The 22,696-nt window shown below is 42.4% G+C and overlaps 1 protein-coding gene across 2 annotated transcripts in view; it reads right to left on the bottom strand.

Annotated features, from left to right (window-relative positions):
• LRRC1 (leucine rich repeat containing 1) overlaps positions 1–22,696 on the bottom strand; it is a 126,137-nt gene that overhangs the window by 63,401 nt on the left and 40,040 nt on the right. For both annotated transcript variants that reach the window (XM_029944477.1, XM_029944478.1), the window contains exon 2: positions 16,375–16,492. In XM_029944477.1, the coding sequence (XP_029800337.1) occupies positions 16,375–16,492 (118 nt within the window). The remainder of the gene's footprint in view (positions 1–16,374; positions 16,493–22,696) is intronic.

Here is a 22,696-nt window from a genome sequence, read left to right as displayed (position 1 = left end):
CGTAGCCAGTTTCTCTCTGAAATTACAATTGAAAGAATGGTTTCAAGGGCTAAGTCTAAGATTTTCTTTGATTTGTTTATTTATCCATTTATTTAAGGAACTACCTATGTGGCAAATGGTAAGGAGACAGAGGTGAATAAGAGAGACACCGTCATTGTCCACTGTGATCCATAATCCAGCGACAGAGATATAAAAAAAAAAAAAAAGCCCAGTATAGGGGTGCACTCAGTTGCTTAAGCACCAGACTCTTGATTTTGGCTCAGGTCATGGTCTCATGGTTGGTGAGTTCAAGCCCTGCATTGGGCTCTACACGGAAAGGGTGGAGCCTGTTTGGTATTCTCTCTCTCCCTCTCTCTCTCTGCCCCTCTTTGCCTCCCTCTCTCTGTAGAATAAATAAACTAGAGAGACAGACAGGGAGAGACAACGCACAAGCAGGGGAAGGGCACAGAGAGAGGAAAACACAGAATCTGAAGCAAGAAAGCACCAGGCTCAGAACAGTCAGCACAGAGCTTGATGCAGGGCTGGAACTTACAAAATTTGAGATTATGACCTGAGCTGAAGACAGATGCTTAGCCAACTGAGCCACCCAGGTGCCCCTAAAAAAAATTTTTTTTAAAGTATGCCCAGTATAGTATGATACCCAACACTGGCGACCTCAGCCAGGGCCGGAGAGTCTGGAAGTAAAAAGGGCAGGTTGCTCATTTTTCCTTTACTTGCCACCACTGAGTTTTTATAATGACTGTATTTTGCTTATATATGTTTGTTTTAAATCGCAAGGTAAAGTAAACTTGGGAACACCATGGGTAAATGCAATCACTAAAGGGTCTTGGAAGCAGGGAACATTGTCTATGATTTTCAACACTTAATATGGAATAAGCAGGCTTAAAATGTCCTGAGTCTACTCTGCTCCTAGCCATAGCTAATGACCAGACTCCAAACAAAGAATACTGGTGGCTGGTTACCCCCACATTTCCCCTCCTGGGTCTGCCTCTCTGTGGCAGCAGCAAAGCCTGCATGGCTCATTCTTATGCCAGACACTGATCAAACATGTGCACATAACCCAGAGAGTTGTGAAATCCCTCCATTAATTCTATCATGAAGTCAGCTGTCCAAGACATACAGCACCATCAGGATCGCTCGCATCCCTTAGAACTGGCAGATCCAGCAGGAAACAGTGACTGCTGCTGTTTCCTCCTGGAAATGGGGATTGTTGGTGTTTTTCAAGCCTTCCTCTGATCTCTCAGAGTCAAGGGAAAAGTGTAAAACAACAAACAATGTGTGCTATAAACCACTCTTGACATTGCTTTTGTTGTCACAGATGACCTCCCAGATGCCAAACCAATGGAAACTTTTCAGTCCTCGTTTATTGACCGCTCCATCCCATTTTACACTGCAGCCTTTCTGGGCATGCGTCCCTGCTGCTGTTGGCCCCACCCTTGGTTAAGCTCCTGTGACTCTCAGGAGTCATCAGTCCTTCAATGGTGGTGCTTCCAAAGGAGCTGCCTTTCTACAGTCAGTGCCTACAGCTTCATCCAGGACAACACCGTCATCCGTTAATCTGCAAGCTTCAGCTCCAACCCATGACTCAATCACCTCTATGATATTTAATATAATGATACTCCTTGCCATTCTCTAGCTGGCCCTTTTCTGCAACCCCAGTCAGCAATGCTGACAAAGCCTCCTGCTGTTACTTCTCAGAATCCTACAAGGGGCCCCGTTCCCCTACTGTCTCTTAAACAGTTAACTCTATGCATGCTCATCTCTCTCTTCCAACACCATATCCGCTCCCTCTCGTTGAGTGACCTCATTCTTGCCCGTGGCTTCAACCACCACCTATGCTTGGATGACTCCCAAACCTTTATCTCCTAGTAAAATTTCTTCCCTGAGCCTCAGATCTTTATACTCAGCTGCTATTGAACATCTCCACTGAGATATCCCAAAGGCATTTCACCTTCCACCTGCCCACAAATACACTCATCTTCTCCCTCGGGGCTGATCTTTCCTTTGTGTCCCACCTCTTCTGCAGTGGCGAGTGGGCGTTTATCTTCCCATCGCCCTGTCCCTCCACACCCCGCAGGCCTCCCACTTGACACTCACACACCTGGCATCTCCTTTCCTCCCGCACCCCTCTCCGGTCTTCCTACTCCCAACATGGCAGCCTGCACCCAGGCTGCCCTCAGTCAACTCCATGTTCCTGCTAGTGCCAGGGTGAGATGTGAACCATTCGCCTCCTGGAAAACCTTTCAGAGGTCCCCATAGCTTTCAAGAAAATACTCCTCAGCCATGCATACAGAACCTTCAGGACCTCACTGTCACATACTCCAGTAATACTGTTCATTTCCTGAATTCATCACACCATTTCAGACATATACTCATGCAATTTCATCTTCCCAGAAATATCCTTCCTGCACTTTCTCTCTACATGCTACTGCTTCCTCAAAGCTTGAGTGTCATCCTTTGCAGAAAGCCTTCTTAACATTCCCTTCCCCAGGAATGATCGAAATCCTCCCTCCCCAGGCTCCTTCAGGCATATCTCTGAGACAGGATTTTCTACACTGCACTGTGTATCATAGATGAACGTGGTCCCTTCACTGTGTGCCCTAAATCCCTTGAGGGCTATCACTAAACTGACTTGCTATCTCTAGCTTCCCACACATAACTTACATACTTGGTGATGGTTAAATGGTCAAGAAATGAATAAAACTTACTCTAAAACTGTTCTTGCTCTAATGTACCTTATCTCGGTGAAATGTACATTCTAGCCAAGATTTCACTAGTGCTTTGTTGTGCTTTTCACTATCAAAAAGGATGCCTTTATTTGGAACATTTCTTTGAGTTTCTCTCTTGCCATATGGATCCCTAAGGAAGGTCAGAACAGCTGGTAACACAGAAAAGAATTTTGGAGATAAGATTAAATTCAAATGGCAGCAGGAAAGGGCTCCAAAAAACCAAAGCATCTGCTCAGAAAATACCAAGGAGCTACAGGGAGAACATGGCTCTTTGCCATGTTCCAATTGGTCAAACCCAAAGGCTGACCAGTCCATGACAAAAGCCAAAGGCAGGGACCTTGATGTAAAGAAAGTGCAACAGTTAACTTTTCTTTCTAACTGCCAGTGTGCAAAGCCCTTGAATAGAGTGATGATTTCAAAGGTGTGTGGGGAGGCAGGCACAGGGCAAGTAGGGGCTTCTGGAAGCATATTATGATAATTTGTAGTTAGGATAAAGCACATGCCCATGGCATTTGACTCAACTTATGGCTAACTTCAGACTGGCCCAGGCCCTTGCCGTGCTGTGACCCCTCGGGTCTGCCAGTTAAACAGACCACAATGCAAACAGCAGTTAGCCCAGGGAAGGAGGGATGCCAGTGACCTGCTCAATTCCCTCCAGTGGTTTGCTGCCTCCCCACTTACCACAGGCCTCCCCTGAGAGATCTCTGTCTCCTCAACCCCTCTGGTGTCACTCAGGAATCCCTCCCAGCTCTGGGCTGCTTTTGTTTTGGATGTGTGCCAGTTATCAGCACTTGGTTCTCCCACTTTTGTCTAATTTGCTCAGATTCCCTTGTTCATCCTGACCCACCCCTCATCGGCCCAGCTCAATGGAAGAAGGACTATTCTCAAACACTGCAGCACCATCAAACAGAAGTGGAACAAAAGTTAAATACTCCAGGACACCAACTATTTGTGTGTAATGGTACTTGCATCAAGCACCTTTGCAAACAAAATATATGTAGGTAAATACAGAACTGACTGTGTCTCGGCACCTTCAAAGCAGTTCAGCACTTATGCGTGGTCTGCGGCTGCCCACCTTCTTTCCATGTGTGCCTCTGTAACTACATTAGAAGGTAACTGTGCCCCCCTCCTTCTTTCAACACAAAAATCCTAAATCAGGTAGAAACTTCTAAACTGCTTATTCATCTCTTTCTTCACTGTCTGGTTGGCTCTTATCACATCTGTCTGGAAATTCCCCTGTCTTGTCAGTCATTCATCACCGATCCTTACCTTTGAAACCTACAACTTCCTGTTGGGTATTAGAAGTTACAGATCTGTTCACATTTTCTCCAGGTAGGAGTTATTTATTAATCTGTCTTTTTAAAACACTCAAGTATTTAACAATAATGCGATGGGAAATGCTCACAACCCATGATAAGTGAATAAAAGAGACATGTGCTGCATCATCCCAATTTTGTGAAACTGGTAATAAAAGGGGGGAGATAAATGAAACACATTAAAACATTATTGATGCTTATTTCCCAGTACTAGAATATAAAAATTTTATACTGGAAAGAAAGAACTGTGATTTTAGAGTCTAACTAATCTAGAATCACATACCAGCTCTACTACTCACTAGCCATGTGCCCAAGAAAAAGTTTTTAATCCGAGACTCACTTTTTTTTTATTTCAGGTATGAAGCATAATGATTCAGTATTTATGTATATTGTGAAATGATTACCATGGTAAGTCTATTTAACATCTGTCACCAGACGTAGTTACACAATTTGTTCTTGTTATGAGAACTTTTAAGATCTACTCTCTTAATGGGGCACCTGAGTGGCTCGGTCAGCTCAACATCTGACTTGATTTTGTCTCAGGTGATGCTCTCGTGGTTCATGGGTGCGAGCCTGGAGCGGGGCATGGGATTCTCTGTCCCCTGCTTTCTCTGCCTCTCTCTCTCTTGAAAATGAATAAATAAACATTAAAAAAAAACCCCAACAAATATCTATTCTCTTAGCAACTTTTAAATATGCAGTACAGGATTACTACCTGTAGTAAATGTGCTATATATTACATTCCCATGGCTTACTTATGAGACTCCATTTTCTCATCTGTAAAAAGAGGTACAGTGTATTTCTTGGAGAGGATATGAGGATTAAATGAGGTATTACATGAGAATATACACATGAAGTACTTAGCCTCTTAGTAGTCCAGAATAAACCCCCAGTAAATACTCTAATGATAAAGATTCACACAGTTCTCTTGGTTTTCCAATAATGTCTCTTTGTGTTTGACTATTATTAAATCTCAACAATGAAATGTGCTTTAAAAAACATCAGCTAGAAACGAAGTGATCCTAATAATTTATTTCTCTACCCTTTTCAAGGTGCTTTTCTTAGTCTTCTCAGAGATAGGGCAAATGTAACTCATTTTTACCCATAGAAAAGAAGAGGAAAGGAGAGGAGAGAAGAGGAGAGAAACGAAACTGAAGACCTACTGAATTAGAGCTCCTCTATGTTGCAAAGAATCTCAAAGAGGGGAAACTCACTGGCTGCTTAAGGCACAGCTTCATACAGTGTAACACCAAAGCTATGATCCTCTGTGGGTAAATTAGGTAAGAGTCTTCCAGGTGCCGGTTCAGTGACAATGTGTTCAGAGAAGATAAGGGTGTGAAAGCATGAGCCATGCTAATAAAATTCACACGGGACCAAGTGATCAACCATGCTAAAGGAACTAGGTACTAACATCAACAGGCAGCCTATCACCTCTCTTCAACGTTCGTATCAGAGAATTAAATGCCCAGGATGGTGTTTGGTGAATATTTACCCTGAGAAAAGAACATAGGATGATCTTAATCATCCCATGGATAAAAAAGAGGGCTACATCTGCTTCCAAGGGATGTTCATATTGTCTAACCTCTTTTCATTCTAAGGTAAAATCCGATGTAATCTTAGTTTTTGGCTTTCCTTGTTCTATTCTTCTAACAAGGCACCTATCCTACGTAATTGTGATCTTTTGTCAAAACAGCAAAATTACCTTAGAAATGTGACAAAGTTGGGGCGCCTGGGTGGCTCAGTCAGTTAAGCGGCCGACTTCAGCTCAGGTCATGATCTCACAGATCGTGGGTTTGAGCCCCACGTCAGGCTCTGTGCTGGCAGCTCAGAGCCTGGAGCCTGCTTCAGATTCTGTGTCTCCCTCTCTCTCTGCCCCACCCCTGCTCATGCTCTGTGTCTCTCTCACTCTCTCAAAAATAAATAAAAGTTTAAAAAAAAAGAATTTAAGAAATGTGACATAGTCGCTTATCGAGAAAGCCCCACATCTTTCATTAGATGATGTTCCATTTCCAGCCTTAGAAGATTTACAAAGTACCTCCTTTCTGGGTGGGCCACTTTTATAGGTGATTGAATTCATTCACTATGTAGATCTCTATGAGTTTAAATGTCTTAAAGAATGATTTTTTCCTTGTTTTTATCTCTGAATCCAGGGTATACCTAGTCGTAATATTGTCTACATGCTTTCTCTAACCCAGACTAAAACTAAGAGCCCTACCTTTATCATTTTCTAGATGTTCCAAGAATAATTAGAAGTACCACTCCCCCAGGTTTCTTATTTCAGCCCCATGACTGAGTAGAAGTACAATCTGGGACATAGCACTTCAAGGATCAGTTTCCTTGTCATTCATTCTGCGATGCTTCTAGCCGCCTCACAGGATTAGACAAAACACAGGGGTGAAGAGGCAGCGCAATGGCTGGCCGTGGCGCCTCAGGCAGGAGCCTGCCTTCCCTACATCACTCCAGCCTCCACACCTATGGTGTCCTCACCACTGCCCTGCATTCTTAGTCTCCCAGTGCTAGTTCAGATCTCCACGACCCAATGTGTAGACGATGACAGGATTAATCGTGGCAGCTAACACTGAGTGTTCACTATGCACAAGGCACTGTTCTAAGCATGCTTTATACACAGCCTCATTTGAGGGTCACAACTCTATGAAGTCGGGGCTACTATATCTCCATTTTACAGATGAAGAAACAAGGCACAGAAAGGCTAAGTAGCTTGTCCAAGATGGTGATCCCTGGCTTGAAAACCTTTAATGATCCCATATTGCCTAGAGCAAGTCCTTCAAACATTCCTCAAATATAAAATTCTAATTTTCAAAATATATTTTAGTCTCTAAAAATTCAAGTTAAAAAACAGTATACATACTTGAATAGGTTACATGCGAATGATTATCATCTGTGGCTATCAATCCTGTTCATCTATGCCTGGATTAAAAATTTTTGTGCAGAAATGGGAAGGGAAGGAAAGCTACTTTCTGAGCATGTATCTAAATTTCCTATAAATGTGTCACTCATTGGAAGACTGTGACAGTGCAACAGAATCGTGTGTGTGTGTGTGTGTGTGTGTGTGTGTCTGTGTCTGTGTCTGTGTGTTTACTAGGCCTGCATGTGATCAGTAACATAAAATCATACAATTGCAGCACTTACTTATATGCCAGTTGTGGCAGATGACGCTAGTGCTTGCCAACAGCCAGCGGTCTCTTCCTGTACAAATATCTAACAGCATTTCCCAGCTCCTTTCAGTGAGGTTGGGGACATAAAATTAGCCAGTAGAACATGGATGGAAATGATGTACAGCGTTTCTTGACCCATACAACCTGCCCATGACAATACCCTCATTTTTCCCCCTCCCACAAGGACCTTGGAGGCTACTAGTTGAGTGAAGATGTAGCATCCTAGGAAGAAACCCAGATCCTTGACTGTATAGAGCGGCTCCCCAGCCATCTCCCTGTTCTCCGCCCACCACCCCCGTCATTTCCTCCTCCCTATCTGGACTATAAGTCGAGCAGTAATAAAGTTCTCCAATGTGTTGAGCACTTGAGATTTGAGCTTTTTTTTTTTTTTAATCAATAGTCAGTCTATCTTGAGTGCTGCACAGAGCTGCACATTTCACCTGGCAGAGCAAAGCCTTGACAACACAGCAGTAGTCAGCTGTACAATAAAGAGACAGAATCCCACGACAACGCATCTAGTTCCAGTTGTTATTTTTATGTACTGGGTGTTTCTTTGACTTTTGAGAAATCTGAAATTTTTCAGTGAATATCTAAAAGACAAGCGCTGAGGTATTTGCATTTTTAAGGATATTGTCGACTGTAAATCTATAATGAACATTTGAAAAAAAATCTCCAACAAGTATCAATGACACTCAGCTGAGGAATCCACTTACTAACTGCCTCCAAATTTACAACTAAAACATGAACATTTCTGAAGACTGCCTGATTTCAATTTCAAACCCAAAGAATCCCATTCCTCCTTCAAGCGTCTTTCAAATCAGTTCCAGTTACTGACACCTCTCTGCTGGCCCCAGCACTTTATTTATATAACAGTGTAACAGATGTTATGTGCTGTTCCTCACATGTTTGTTGTAGATTTACTTCCTTACGGGAGGGAAGAATAAGGCGAAGAACCTTAGATAAATACAGTAGGTACTCAATAAATTTTACTTGAAGAAAATAATAATAATTATGGGCTATAGATGATAAGAGTAAACATTAAAAAAAAAAGAGGCCAGGGTCCAAGCCTTTTTCAAACTGAAAAATAATTCTGAATCAAAATTCTTTATTAACTTTGCTCAGATGCCTTAGGTTGAAGATGTATTCAACACTTATAAAGCTAATTTAAAAACCAAATGATTTCTATATATAATCCTCAAGCTGCAGTTCCCAGTACTGCTCCTCATTCACTTTCTCCTTCTGGGATCCTTCACCCCTTCCTAAGTTGTGTCTTTCCAGTTTAATAAGCTAGAGCACCGCTCACATTCAGAGCAGCATGCTGCTGTCACCATCCTGACACAGAGACGCCTTCCAGCCTTCAGCTGCCCAGAGGCTCAGCATCACTTGGCTCGAGGCATATTCACATGACAAAGTAGGTGACCTCAAAATCAAAATCAAAATGAAGTAATATGGCCGCTCACTTGCAATCACTTTCAGAGCTGGAAACTGTCAAAGCGATGCCTACATAAATTGCCTAATTAAAAAGTGAAGAGAAACCGTTATCCCACATGTTGGAGTTTTGTTTTATTACAGGGGAAACCATTTTTTTTTTAAAACAATTAATTTTGCTTCTCTAACTCTGCCTAACTTAGCTCTATGTAAATCTACCATTGTGTTGGGAAAATGCGGCATCTAACACAGAGAAGAGCATTTAAAGACTGAGTGAATGAATGAAGTGGGCAGGGGACCAGGGAGGAAGGTAGACAAAGAATTCAGAGAACCTGGAACTAACCAAAGAGCTCGCTGACCTAAAAAATATATTCAGAGGTGGTGTTCTCAAATGCAAAGGTTACCATCTCTGTTAAAAACCTGCTAATAAAAAAAAAAAGGCAAGACAGAAAGTTATATAAACCTACAACTTATTTGGGAAAGTTACAACTTTCCCGGTAACTGGAAATTAAGTTATATTACCATAACAAATAGCAATAATTTCCTTGTCCACACATTCTGGCAAAGCGAGTGCAAGGCAGGCAACCTAGGGAAACCCTTTGAGATGAGAGCAAAAAGGATATTCTGGAGAAAGGTTAAGGGGAAAAATGCAAAAAGTGTCAAATATGGCCATCAAAAGGGATCTATAGTATCAAAAGTTTGCTTTCTGATTATCTGAATATGAAAATACATAATATTCAGACTTCATTTCACTAATCGAATCACTGTACAGCAGATCTCTGTAATGGTTTACACATAATGTACAAGGCAAGCTCAGATTTTATTTTAAGGCAGCTAATACTGGAGGAGAAGTGCTAACCATGTGCCTGCAGCAATCCTGGATACTTAGAAGATGCATGGTCATGAAGTCTAAGCCTTGTCTTTGTACTCTAAAAACAGGTATACCGGAAAATACATTTAAAGATGTGCCTGCCCTTCGGTAGTTAATACATGGTTTCCAGAGCTGTTTCAATTGATCAGAATTTTTCTGCAACCCTTCTGAGACTGCATGTGAAGCAGATGTGGAGTAACATAAGCCTGCCAGTGGCCTGGCTTACTTACCTAAGGTGGCATTAAATAATGTCTGGCTGGTTTTAAAAACCAATCCACACTAAAAAGTGAAACTACTGGTCTAAGGATATGGAAAATTATACACTTCAAATTCTGAAAGAGTGCCAAAAACATTTTGAGTGAAGGCAATGTTCTAAGAATTTCCCTTCTGATTTACCAATGTATAACATTAAATGTGATGGATTTTCAGTTTTATTTGCTAAAATATCATTGATGTTTCTTTATCGTCCCAAATTGGGGAAGGGACCTATTTGTAAAGTTTATTTCAGTTTTTTCAGCGTTTGAAATGGTTTCTATACATCTTCACATCACGACAATGCTCCCTGGGGTGGGGGTGGGGTGTTATTGTAGCATGCTAAGGTGATTAGAAATATCACAGAAGCCTAATTCTTTCCACCTCTGCTTTACAAATAATTATTATTATCTGGCATCAGAACATGAGGAAAAGTCAATTCTACTTTTCTCTGTATTAACCCTTCTACCTAACAAAAGCAAAGGGACAAGCTAAGACAGAGGACGGGCTCATGGCAGGGAGTGGCAGTTCGCGCAGAGGCAAAACAGTGATCTCTGGTCTAGAGAGGGCCTAGCACTCCAGACACAAGGCAGAGCGGCCCCTGGGGTCCCCCTTGGTGGGATGTCACCGGTGCCGGTACGAAATCCAGCCACTGGAGCAGGTAATAGAGCTAAACAGAGAGCTAAACTTGGGCCCACATTAGGTGGTGAGAAAAGAGAGAACAATGGCTCGACTGTGGCAAGTCTGAAGTCTGCATGGGTAAAACTGGCCTCCGCACACTTGTGGTGTGGGTGTGTGTAGTCATTACCGAAAAAAGGCTAACTGTTCACAATTAAGTAGGAAGACTTTTAAGGCACACTGGCTGTATTACTTGCCAGAAAGAGCTCTTTTCAGGGCATACTCAGAAGCACCAAGGCTTGATGTTATTCAAGGTCATTTCGGGAGGCTTCAAAATGGGTTTTGGATTTCATTAAACAAACCCACAGCCACAGACCACAGACACGGATCAGCGTCTTGTGGCTGGACAGAGGACAAGGGACCGTGCATTTCATCAGTCTAGCCTCTAGATTTCGTGGGACGAAGATGCATACTGGTAGACAGGCTGTCGGTCTGCTCACCCTGAAGTACTGTCCTGGTGAACGTGACGATTTGTACCAAAACTATCCTTTAGATTTTTGCTAACTCAAGTCTGCGAAGTACTGAGCCAGGGTGTGTGGACGCTGGTGTGGCTCTCTGTATGCAGTATGACTTGCCCGAGAAGCGAAATAAATCTATGGGCTCTTTGGCCTAAGCGGCCCATCCTAACCAGGGGGACCTCAATGCCACCTTCACAATGATGGCCATGCTGGTAGAGCACCTGTGTTCTTTGGTGTTTAACTGGTTCTCTTAAACCACCTCTTCAAATCTGAGTGAGATTTATTTCTAAAGGAAGCAACTTTCTTTAAGCCACTATCATGGATAGAAACTAATAAGCCCAGGTACAGAAGATAAATGTGATGATAAATATAACGTAGTGTTATGTTCTACAGAAGGCAATCCAAAAGGAATAATTTTTTTAAATGCTAACTTACTCACCATGACTCGATATTAAAAACTGCTGTTATGTGGCACCACTTACAATGTCTCTAGCAGTACCAGTGGGATAGGCCTTACACTCGGGGAAAACTGAACTAAATGGATAATGATATAGTACTGTGATGTATGTCAAATAACAGAATAGGCTCTAAAATTCACACTACTAACCCATCAGGCAGGACTCACGATGCATTAACAAAGTTGGGCTCAGATTCCTGGACAGCAAAGATAGCACCATGGAGTCAAACCTTGTCTTACATATCCAGAGGTTGTTTCCCCCGGACAAATAAGGATCAGTGAGCACGGGAAACAGGCATGAAGCATTTTACCACAGAAAACTGCTCCAGACCTTAAATCAGGGCCTTACACTTTCTTTAGGCATTGTAACACCATATTCAGATACCAATTTATACACTTCGGTCATCCTTTGTGGTCAAGGGAAATACCTAGTTTCTCTTACCCCAAGTTTATTTTAGTTATTTGCCTCATTAAAAAAATAATCCACTGTTAGGACATGAGAAATGTGTCACTTTCCTCGCCTCTCACCGGGGTTGTATGGAAGCCATGGCTTGTCCCCACTCCTTCACAGGACACAGCCCAACACTGTCCACATTCGGCCAGGTGCTGAGTGGCCCCACCCCGAGTCCTGCCTGCCAACCACGTCCAGCCATTTGGGGGGCAAAACTGTGCTCATCCCAAGCCTCTCCCTCCTTTTATCCCAGAACAAGTCTCCACACCGTATATAACCTACAAGCACCGCTCCTCCTTCCTAGGCTCACTCGTCTCATTTCTAACACGACACACGATCCCCTTGACTTTATGCCTGAAATATCAGAGAACAAAGCCACAAAATCAGGGTTTAGAGGTCTTGCCAGTTCTTCCTGGCATAGGACACAAGCCTGTGAAAACCTCTCCCCCTCATTTTTCTGGAGACAAACACAAAACTGGTCTTTTCTCCTTCACTTGACCTAAGGAACACCAGGACACACCTAATTTTGCTCCTGGACTGAAAGGCCAACATGAGCTTAGGCCAGGAACAGCATCTTACCTTTTCACCAGGAATATCCTGAAGGTTTACACCTTCCATGTGAGAAGGCGCAGGGCTACTGGGACCAGAGCAAAGGCACGCTCATAACCACAGTAAGCTGTTGAAGGAACGTTAGGAGTGGGCTTGTGGATCCTGCCACTCAGCGTGTTTGGTGGATCAGCAGGGCTGGCAGCCCCTGGGGGCTTCTAGCAATGCAGACTCTCTAGCCCCGTTCCAGACGCACTGCATCAGAATCCGCAGGTTAACAAAATCCACTGCATGCTGAAGTCTGACAAGCACCGATCCAGGGACTCGAGTGGTCTGATACCAACAGCCTGCCTTCATCCATGGCCAAGCAATGCTCTCTGGAAAATCAGGACTGAGGAAGCCAGCAAAGAGCCTACCATGACACTGAGAGTCCTGCTGTGGACCTGCTACAGTTCAAGGACTGGGGAAGGACTCAAAAAACAGCCTCCCCGATCATGGAGGGCAGCCTCAGCTGGAGCCACAGAAAACTAGAGCCTCCAACAGGCAAACCCTTACAAATGCCTGCATCCAAACAAAGCAGGGGTTATCACACTGCCGCTCAGGCTAGAGACTTCACAACTTTTATTTACCTACTCGGTTGCCTAGGAAATTCACATGAATGTGATTTAATCTGCAAAAAAAAAAAAAAAAAAAAAGAGATGGAACAGTGAGATTTGCCTGACCTGGAAATAGCTTAAGACCCATGTTCCTGTTGGTGAAATGAAATAGTGACCTTGTTCTGCTCTGTCATCTCAGTTTTTCTCACAGCCTCAAAGAAAGCCCAGAACTCTGCCTGCTACCCTCCTCCACACTGTCCCTCCGCCTACACATCCACAGACACAATACACACACACCCATGCTACTGAGCCACAGCAAGCCTCTGCCAACAGGGGAAGGGGGAGGTTAACTCCCCTCAGCATTTTTTTTTTACTGTTTATTTTGAGAGACAGAGAGAATGTATGTGTGTGTGTGTGCGCGTGCGCACGCGCGTGTGCACATGAGCAGCAGGGGAGAGGCATAGAGAAAGGGAGAAAGAATCCCAAATAGGCTCCATGCTGTCAGCACAGAGCCAGACATGGAGCTCAAACTACAAACCTGAGGGGCACCTGGGTGGCTCAGTCGGCTAAGCGTCCGGCTTCAGCTCAGGTCATGATCTCACGGTTTGTGGGTTCAGGCCCTGCGTCAGGCTCCGTGCTGACATCTAGCTCCGAGACTGGAGCCTGCTTCTGATTCTGTGTCTCCTTCTCTCTCTGACCCTCCCTGCTCACGCTGTCTCTCAAAAATAAATTAGAAAAATTAAACATTTTTTAATAAAAAAAAAACCCTACAAACCTGAGATTGGGACCTGAGCCAAAATCAAGAGTCAGATGCTTAATTGAGGAGCCACCCAGGCGCCCCTCCCCTCAGCACTTGTAAATAAGCCTGATAAGGTGACAGCATCTGTAGGGTCCTTCACAGAATTCCCAGCACCTGCAGAAGGAAAGGAAACTGCATTCTGTGTCCTGACACCGACTTCCATAAAAGTCTAGTTTGTTTCATCAACATGCTGGAAGGTATAAAGGGATACATGAGAGGAAGCATGTAGTCCTTCTTCCTAGCTAAGAATGAAAAGAAACTGCAGATGGGAAGAGTGGTAAAACTTTTCTAATGCTAATTTCAAAACTGCTCTTTTATTTCTTTAGATTGTGTGATTTCAGTGGCCACGTTCCTAAGTCACTGCTTCCTTGCAGAATTAATTGCTAGCAATTCTTTGTAACAGATAATTGCTGAGACAAGGAACAGCGGTTTCAATTATATACACTTTATTAGATTTTTAATGTTTATTTTTGAGAGAGAACAGGAGAGGGGCAGGAAGGGGGGGACACAGAATCCGAAGCAGGCTCCAGGCGCTGAGCTGTCAGCACACAGCCCGACGCACGGCTCAAATCCACAAACCACAAGATCGTGACCTGAGCTGAAGTCGGACGCTCAACCGACTGAGCCATGCAGGCTGCCCCAATTATATATAATTTAAATAAATGTGATATAAGATATCTTAGCAGCAATTCTGGCCTCATGCCTGCCCCATTCCATACTCAGGAGTAAGGGAAGCTGTATCTGTGAACGGCAGAACCAAGCTTTGCACTACTTGCCATCCCTGTCTCCAGGGAGCCATACATTAGGGTGTCCTATGACCTAGAGCTTATGGCTTATACTTGGCTTAAAAAAATGAGCTGGAGCGGGCGCCTGGGTGGCTCAGTTGGTTGAGCATCCAACTTCGCTCAGGTCATGATCTCAGGGTCTATGGGTTCGAGCCCCGCAGCAGGCTCCATGCTGACAGCCTGGAGCCTGCTTCAGATTCTGTGTCTCCCTTGCTCTGCCCCTCCCCTATTCATGCTCCCTCTCGCATACGTACTCTCTCTCTCTCTCTCAAAAATAAACATTAAAAAAATAAATTAAAAAAATAAAAAAGTATGAGCTGGGCCCACCATTCCTCACTTAGAAATTTGTCACTGGCGAACAAATGCCCCGGAAGGGTTAGACGCCAAGAAGTGCATGGAAAGGTGCTGGAGGGGCCGGTTCCAAGAGAGCAGGTCAGCGGGGAGGGGAGAACAGGGCAGCTCCCAACAGGAGCAGACACACCGTAAGACAAAGGCCACGAAACTCCTACCTTGGGGCGGATGCCAGCTCCAGGCCAATGCTTTCGGAGCGTTGGCTCCACCTGCCCCCTCAAAATCAAACACTCTTTACCTAAGCAGATCTGGGTCCTCTGCAACCCAATAAGCCAGTCCGAAAGATAAGATTTTTTTCACCTTTTCCATTACCTTCAAGCTAAGAAAGAATTTTCAAGAAAAATAAAAGTAGAGTCTATGTCAAGAACATGTGGTCTGGCCTAAGGACTGTTTCCAATTCATGGGATCTGATGGATGACAAAAAATTGAACAGCTGTTAAAAGTAAAGGGTAAAATAATTTTTTCTTGACTACATTTTCAATCAAGTACTGATCTTCACTGCTGTCTTATAACAATGACCCACGATAATATTGAATCTGAGCCTGTGGTTTCTGTGGAAGACATGAGAATGAAGGATCCAGATCTGAAGCTCGCCGAGAGAAATCTGAAGGGAAAGGATCATTGTTTGTATAAATAATTCAGAGCACGCCAGGGCCCATCCTGAGGAAATTACACCAGAGTCTTTGCAAGGACTGAATTCCACCACTAAAGAAAGACAGGACCCCTGGGAACTGCCACATGAACTCTAAGTAATTAATCACATCTGCCATCACTGGCAGGGGCCCCGGCCCACTCCACCAGCGCTGACCAGGCTATAATCCACAAGGTTAAACCAGGGTATCCACTTAAAAGTGAAAGGTTAAATGGGATAGAAATACCCTATGAGAATGTTCAATAAAAAGGAAGCACTTCATCATTCCAGGGAAATCTGGAAATCAAAATAAACTCACAAAATAAACCACACAAACCCCAGTGCCCAGAATCATCAGGGGCCTAATTAGCAATAATCAGCCTGACTTGACGACGCTGGTCAGCAAGCTACTCTGTTCACTGGAGGGAGACAGCGTCTCACCGGAGCACGCCGCCTGCAGCCCGCAGCGGGCCACAGAGGAGAAGCCACCCTTCCCCCGGGACGCTGTCCCTCCCCTCAGCAGCTTCTGAGCACGGGGCCAATGACAGAACCAATAGCTCTCAGCGCCCCCCCCCGCCCCCCCCCCCCATCAGTAACACGAGGGGGCTGGGTATTATGACTGCCCAGTCCACTCTCCTGCTCCCTGAATCAGACTCTGAACCTACTTTGAGAAAATCATCTAAAAACTGTGCTATTAAACATTCTTGGTCCTCCAAATTCACACAGAGCTTTTTTTCCATAACCATAAGAAAAAGCAACTCCAACAGCATTTATCCAGCTACATTTACTAAAAACTGCCCCCAGCACCAGAAGAGACAAATGGACAATTCAAGTGGGATCTTTTTCTTACCATTCCGGGACACATCAAGTTCCACCAGCTGCATGAAGTTTGCTATTTCTGGAGGGAGCCGCTGAATTTCATTATCACTAAGTCCAAGCTTTCGTAATTTGACTAGCTGGAAAAATTGCTGAAAGACAAAATAGTTTCACATGGGTCTCACATATATTTGCAATGTACACTTTCTGCCCCATATGAAATTTAAAACAATTATGTCTTTTAAAAGTGAGTGAGGATTGTACCAATGTCAACGTCCTGACTTTGATATTTAAGTATAGTCACGTACTAGTCAGGTAGTCCACCACTGGGATAAACTGGGTACAAAGACAGCTCTGTACTCTTTTCGCAACTTCCTATCAATCTACAGTTATCTGAAAAGTTTTTAAAAATGAGTAAGTCGCTCAGTGAGAATGGTAATTACTCCTTTAAACTATCCAGTAGGTGGTCACACTTTCTGCTTATAGAAAAGGATAGTCAATCTGTGTTGTCAAATAAATTTACATAAAAATTAGAATAAAATACTTTAAAAGACCTTTTTAGCAGGAATGACTGTGCATCAGAGAGTTTATAAATATCCCACAAAGGGAAAAAACTGTTTTTGACCAATCAAAAGCAGAGTCTGCATAGTCCCATTAACCAGGGCACACTGAGCACATGCCTTTTCTCCCCACACCCTTTAAAACTGTACTAAAATGACATTGAAAGAATTTATGCAGAAATGGATATAAATATAAAAATATGAAATAAATGCATGAAGACAATTAAAAATGAGAAAGGACAAGAAGCAAACTAGACATGCCACAAAATCCTTAAAGTCAGAAAACAGATGAACCAATGGGAACTAATAAAAGAATCCAAACAACACTGAAATCCAAGCCTGTGGAGTGGGGAGTCCATAGGAAATTAGGTCCAGGTGACTCTGAAGGAAGGAGAACTAAAGAACAGTTAGATCCCCATATCCTCTTCAGTACTCTGAATAGCCAGGGAGGAGACCGGAAATTTCCCCTCTAAAAGAACTGACTCTAAGCACAGCTGAGGGCAGGGGCCTGGCACCCTACAGAAACAGAGGGACTCAGTCAAAGCTCTATGAGATCCCCTCTCCCTTCCCAAAGTTAGGCTCCCAGGCATGAGAACAGACCCTAGGGACACAAGTATAGTACAGTATAGAAAATTCCCATGTTACAAGCCCCGCCCATGCACAAAGAGCTTCCAACTATCTTTTTTTTTTCCCCCTTCAAGTGTCTGAATCAACCTTTCTGTCTGTCTGTCTTTCATGTTTGTGGGACCGGTTTTTTGGGGGTTTTTTTGATTTTTTTTGTTTGTTTGAGAGCACAAGTAGGGGAGAGGGGCAAATGGAAAGAGAGTCTTAAGTAGACTCCATATTCAGCAGGAGCCTGATGTGGGGCTCTGTCCCATGACCCTGGGATCATGACCCGAGCAGAAAGCAAGAGTCTGATGCTGCGGGTGCCTGGTTGGCTCAGCTGGTTGAGTGTCCCACTTCAGCTTAGGTCATGATCTCATAGTTCATGAGTTCGAGTCCCACATCAGGCTCTGTGATGAGCGCTCAGAGCCTGGAGCCTGCTTCGGATTCTGTGTTTCCCTCTCTCTCTGCCCTTCCCCTGCTCATGCTCCATCTCTCTGTCTCTCTCTCAAAAATAATAAAAAAACATTAAAACAAAACAAAGAGTCTGACATTCAAGCAAATGAGCCATGCAGGCACTCCCAGATCTTTCATTTAAACAAAGCCAAGGTTCTCCAGACACTTGAGGAAAGCCCCCAGTGCCAGAAAGTACCCATGTTCCCACGCTTCAAATATGAAACAAATATGATGTGGGGCAGAGAAAAAAATTCATCAACCAAAAAATATAATTAATACCCTCAGAGAAATAAGAGAAAATGAAGCAACATGATACCATAAAAAGCAAGCTGTGAAGAAGAAATAAGCTTTTAGAAATTTAAAAAATTGTAGCATTAATAAAAGAAGCGAAAAATAAAGTTAACAAGATCCCTCAGAAAGTAGAATAAAAAAAGAATAAAAGAAAAGGCAGGGCAATTCAAGGACTGGTCTACAAGATATGATATCCAATTAACAGGCATTCCAAAGAAAAAAACAGGAGACTGCATCTTCCGGTTAGGATGAGTCTTCCACATGGCCAATAAAATGAATGACAGAGACATGTAAGAATACCAGGAAACATAAAGTCTCCGAATGCCAAAAACAAGATTCCAAAATCTTCCAGAGACCAGGAGGTGGGGGGTGGGGGTTATAACAAAGACCTGGGAATCAGCAAGGTGCTGGACTCCACAGCAGCCTTGAAAGTAAGACGGTCATGGAGCAATGCCTTCAAAATTCCAAGAAAACATTGTTCCCAACCTAAAATTACATACCCAACCAAGCCATCAATCAAGTACAATGACAAAATAAAGACATTTTTTAGACATGCATGGTCTCCAAAAAATGTCTCTTCCTTGTACTTCAGGAGCCCGTGAAATATAAGCATAAATCTCAAAGGAGGCGGATCAGAGACGGAGAAATCAGGAACTCAACAAAACAGAGAGAAACAAAAGTTCCCAGGATAGAACAGTGAAGGAACGTCTAATGTGCCAGCTGGGCAGCTAGTCCCTGAGCGACCAGCCCACAGTGCAGACCACAGGGAGGTTCCCAGAAGAAAGATTTTTGAGGGGAAAACGCACATCTGTGGGATCATCTGCTGTGTTTGAACAATTCAAGATTTGTTTGTTGATAAATTAGAAACAGAAACCAAACTAAGCAAGAAAAGAAAAATATAAAGTATTCTTACATATTCATAATATAAATGTAAGACTGGGTTATGAGCAATACTTATTGCTTATGAGCAATCCACATATTGATTAAAGCAAAATTTATGTTATGCCAATACTGAGAGGATGGAGAAGAAACCATAAGCACTAACGTCTCATCTTCCATATCAAGAAATCAAAAGATACCTAGAAAGTGAAAAAAAAAAACCAAACTAAAAGCAAGCTTAGCAATGTGGGGGCAGACAACAGTGGAAAGAGCCAGGAGCTGAGGGTTCTCAAGAGTCAGAAACTGGGCTGGGGACAGGAAGGGCAAGAGGCTAGTGTTCTTCATTGTCACATTATGAAGCTCATTGAATTTTAAAAAAAACAAAACCTATTTGCATATACTACTTTGCTAAAATAAGAAATTAAGTTTCCAAAGGAAAAAGTCTCTAAGATTACAGGCTGCCCCAAGTGATAATTCTGAAGGATGCTAACATTTAATAAGCTCTAGGGACTATATACTGATATAATCAAAAAGAAGGCACTGTCATTTGGAAAGCAATTGGGCAATACATAGAACATAAGTTTTCAAGTCCACTGACATAATAATGATACTTTTGAGCATATGTCCTAGTAATACACAGTAACTGAAAATAAGAAAAATGAGCTATAAGGCACAATATGTCTGCCTTATCAGTGAAAAGGGAAAACCAGAAAATATATATATATCAAATAAGGGAAATGATCAGCATGTTATTAAATAATTTAATATTGAGTAAGTGACAAAAATAATTACTATAAAGACCACAGAACTTAAAAAGATTGACAATGCAGTATAATTTTTTAAAAAATTGCAGGTATACTGTAAAAAAGCATGTGTGCATGCTGACAGGAAGGAAACACACAAAGAAAAGTTATTTTAGGAGATAAGGAAAATGCACAAACAACTTTATGTTTTAACAAAAAACAAAGACGGTTTTAAATAAAATGAACTATGAATCTCAGCAAATAGACACTACTACCAATTAGCTATACATGATAATGGAAGTGCTCAATGAAAGAACTAATCCTGTGGATTTCTTTAATCATACAGTTGAGAATTAATTTCTTAAGGAAAGGTATTGAAATCTCTTTATACTGGTTGTACGAAAGCATTAGCGGACACAAAAGCCATTCAAAAGAGTCACATATTTGAATAATTGAGCTTATGCCAATTGTTCAAAGAGTCTGACAGTTTCATAATGCATCAATGTGTTCACTCAAGCATGAAGAGCTCACTTTATTCTCCAGGAAAGATAGAACCGCAACAGCATAAAACCATCACCAATTCCATACATTCAGGGACCATTCAGAAATAATACAAGAAATCAAGTCACTAAGGTACTTAGATCTGCAGCGAATAATAAGTTCGTTTTACATCTGGGGAAACAACAGCTTACAAATCCCCACATCCAGTATACATCATAGCAGCAGGCAAATTTAAGTTTTGTTCTGCATATTAAAGGCATCCTCAAAGAGAGCCTGTCACAAACACCACTTTATTCAACCTAAGAAGCACATACCAAATGTAGTAACAACCCCATCTGACAGGATCCCAAAATGAAAACAGTAATTTCTAAATCCTTCCCTCATTACCCCGATGGGATCTTAATTTGGCATCCAAATGCTTTAACTATTTTCTTATAAAACCAACACCATGCCACTAAGACTATTAAATCCTCAGGTTTTCTACCTCCTCAGACAGTCCGGGGGAAAAACCCACCGGACTCTAAGCCCTTCTGCCTCCTCTTGACATGAGCCAGGGCACAGGCAGAACAATTCGTGTCGCTGTCCTGGCAGGGAGCTGCAGCGCAGCGTGATCATGTGACGCAGCACACAGACACTATTCTTCGACTGTACCATGTCTGATTACAGCACCCTGGCCCGCGTTGGAGGACACTGTGTACAATTACATGCAAAGGAACCCAAGCCGCTTGGCTTGTTAGGCCACACCACAGCCTTCGTTCAGCCACCCTGGCTGTTAGTGGATGCAGAGTCTTTAATTTAGCTGAACAGCATGTTTCCTTTCCCATTCCCCATTTTCACAAGGTTCTTTTTCCTTCTCTTTTGGCAGAGTGTTAGTACCTCCCTTCCTCTTAGAAAGGGACATGGGAACTCTCTGTCCTAAAACAGCTATGTCCCTTTTAAGTAATATGTGGCCAAGGATCAGTCAATTGTCCCCCCATTGCCCAAATTACTCTTCCACAGGGTAAGCTTAAATCATTGTTACAGATTCACCTGGAAGACAACAGTGTAAAAAATGCTCTTAAACTCCTGGGGGTGCTTGGGTGGCTCAGCTGACTTTGGTTTCAGCTCAGGTCATGATTTCATGGCTCCTGAATTCGAGCCTCACATCAGGCTCTGAGCTGACAGTGTGGAACCTGCTTGGAATTCTCTCCTCCTCTCTCTGCCCCTCCCCCACTGGCACTATTTCTGTCTCTCTCAAAATAAATAAACTTTTAAAAAAAGAGAAAGTTATTAAAATTCTGAAAAACTGTTTGACTCCAGCTATAATGACACCAAACTGACTCAAAGATTTCCCTTCTGGGTGCATTCTAACCCTTCAACTAAACGGTGGCCCCTTTTCATGCCACATAACTCGCATCACAGACCTACTCCTGTCCCCTGTGATCTGAACTGCCTTTTTGGCCAACCTTCTTGATAAAGATATGGTAAAAGACATAGTAAAGATATGGTAAAGATTATGTTATAGGACATAGTTGACCCTTGAACAATACAAGGTTTGAACTGCATTTTTCCCTATAAACACAGTACAACATTATAAATGGATTTTCTCTTCCTTATGATTTTCTTAACAATTTTCTCTAGTTTTCTTTATTCGAAGACTATAGTATGTAATACATACAACATGCCAAACACATGTTAACTGACTGTTTATGTTATCAGTAAGTCCTCCAGTCAATAGTATGCTATTAGTAGTCAAGGTTTGGGAGAGTCCAAGTTGTAAACAGATTTCTGACTGCTATGGGGGTGGGGTGAGGTAGTACTCACAATCCCCATGTTGTTCAAGGGCCCGTATCATCTAGCAATATTCTTTCTATGAGATTTATAAAAGGGACTATAACTTTATTACCCAGAAATTCAATTCCTATCAACTATTTTTTAAAAATTCTATTATTCCAGACTACATAAAAGAATGTATTTGACAGAATTATTTGTAATTGCCCCAAACTATAAATAACTCAAATACACATCAACACTAGATCTAATAGAAGTATATTCTTATAATGAAATTCTACATAGCAATGAAAATGAAAGTTACTATTAAGTCATTAGAGGAAAGAATCTTAGAAATAATATTTAGCAAATGAAGCTAAACACAAAAAAATGTATACTATATTATTCCACTTATATAAAGATGAAAAATCACCAAAACTATACTATTTTGTTTAGAGATGCACACAGAGGTGGTAACATCTATAAAGAAAAGCAAAGAAGCAATTTTTAGAAATCAGACTAGCAGCTGGCTACATATAGGTGTAAAGCAGAAGATGGGATCAGGAAGAGTATG

This window comes from Suricata suricatta, chromosome 7, assembly GCF_006229205.1.
Source record: "Suricata suricatta isolate VVHF042 chromosome 7, meerkat_22Aug2017_6uvM2_HiC, whole genome shotgun sequence".
In the NCBI taxonomy this organism is placed as follows: Eukaryota; Metazoa; Chordata; class Mammalia; order Carnivora; family Herpestidae; genus Suricata; species Suricata suricatta.
This window is presented reverse-complemented; position numbering and strand designations above follow the sequence as displayed.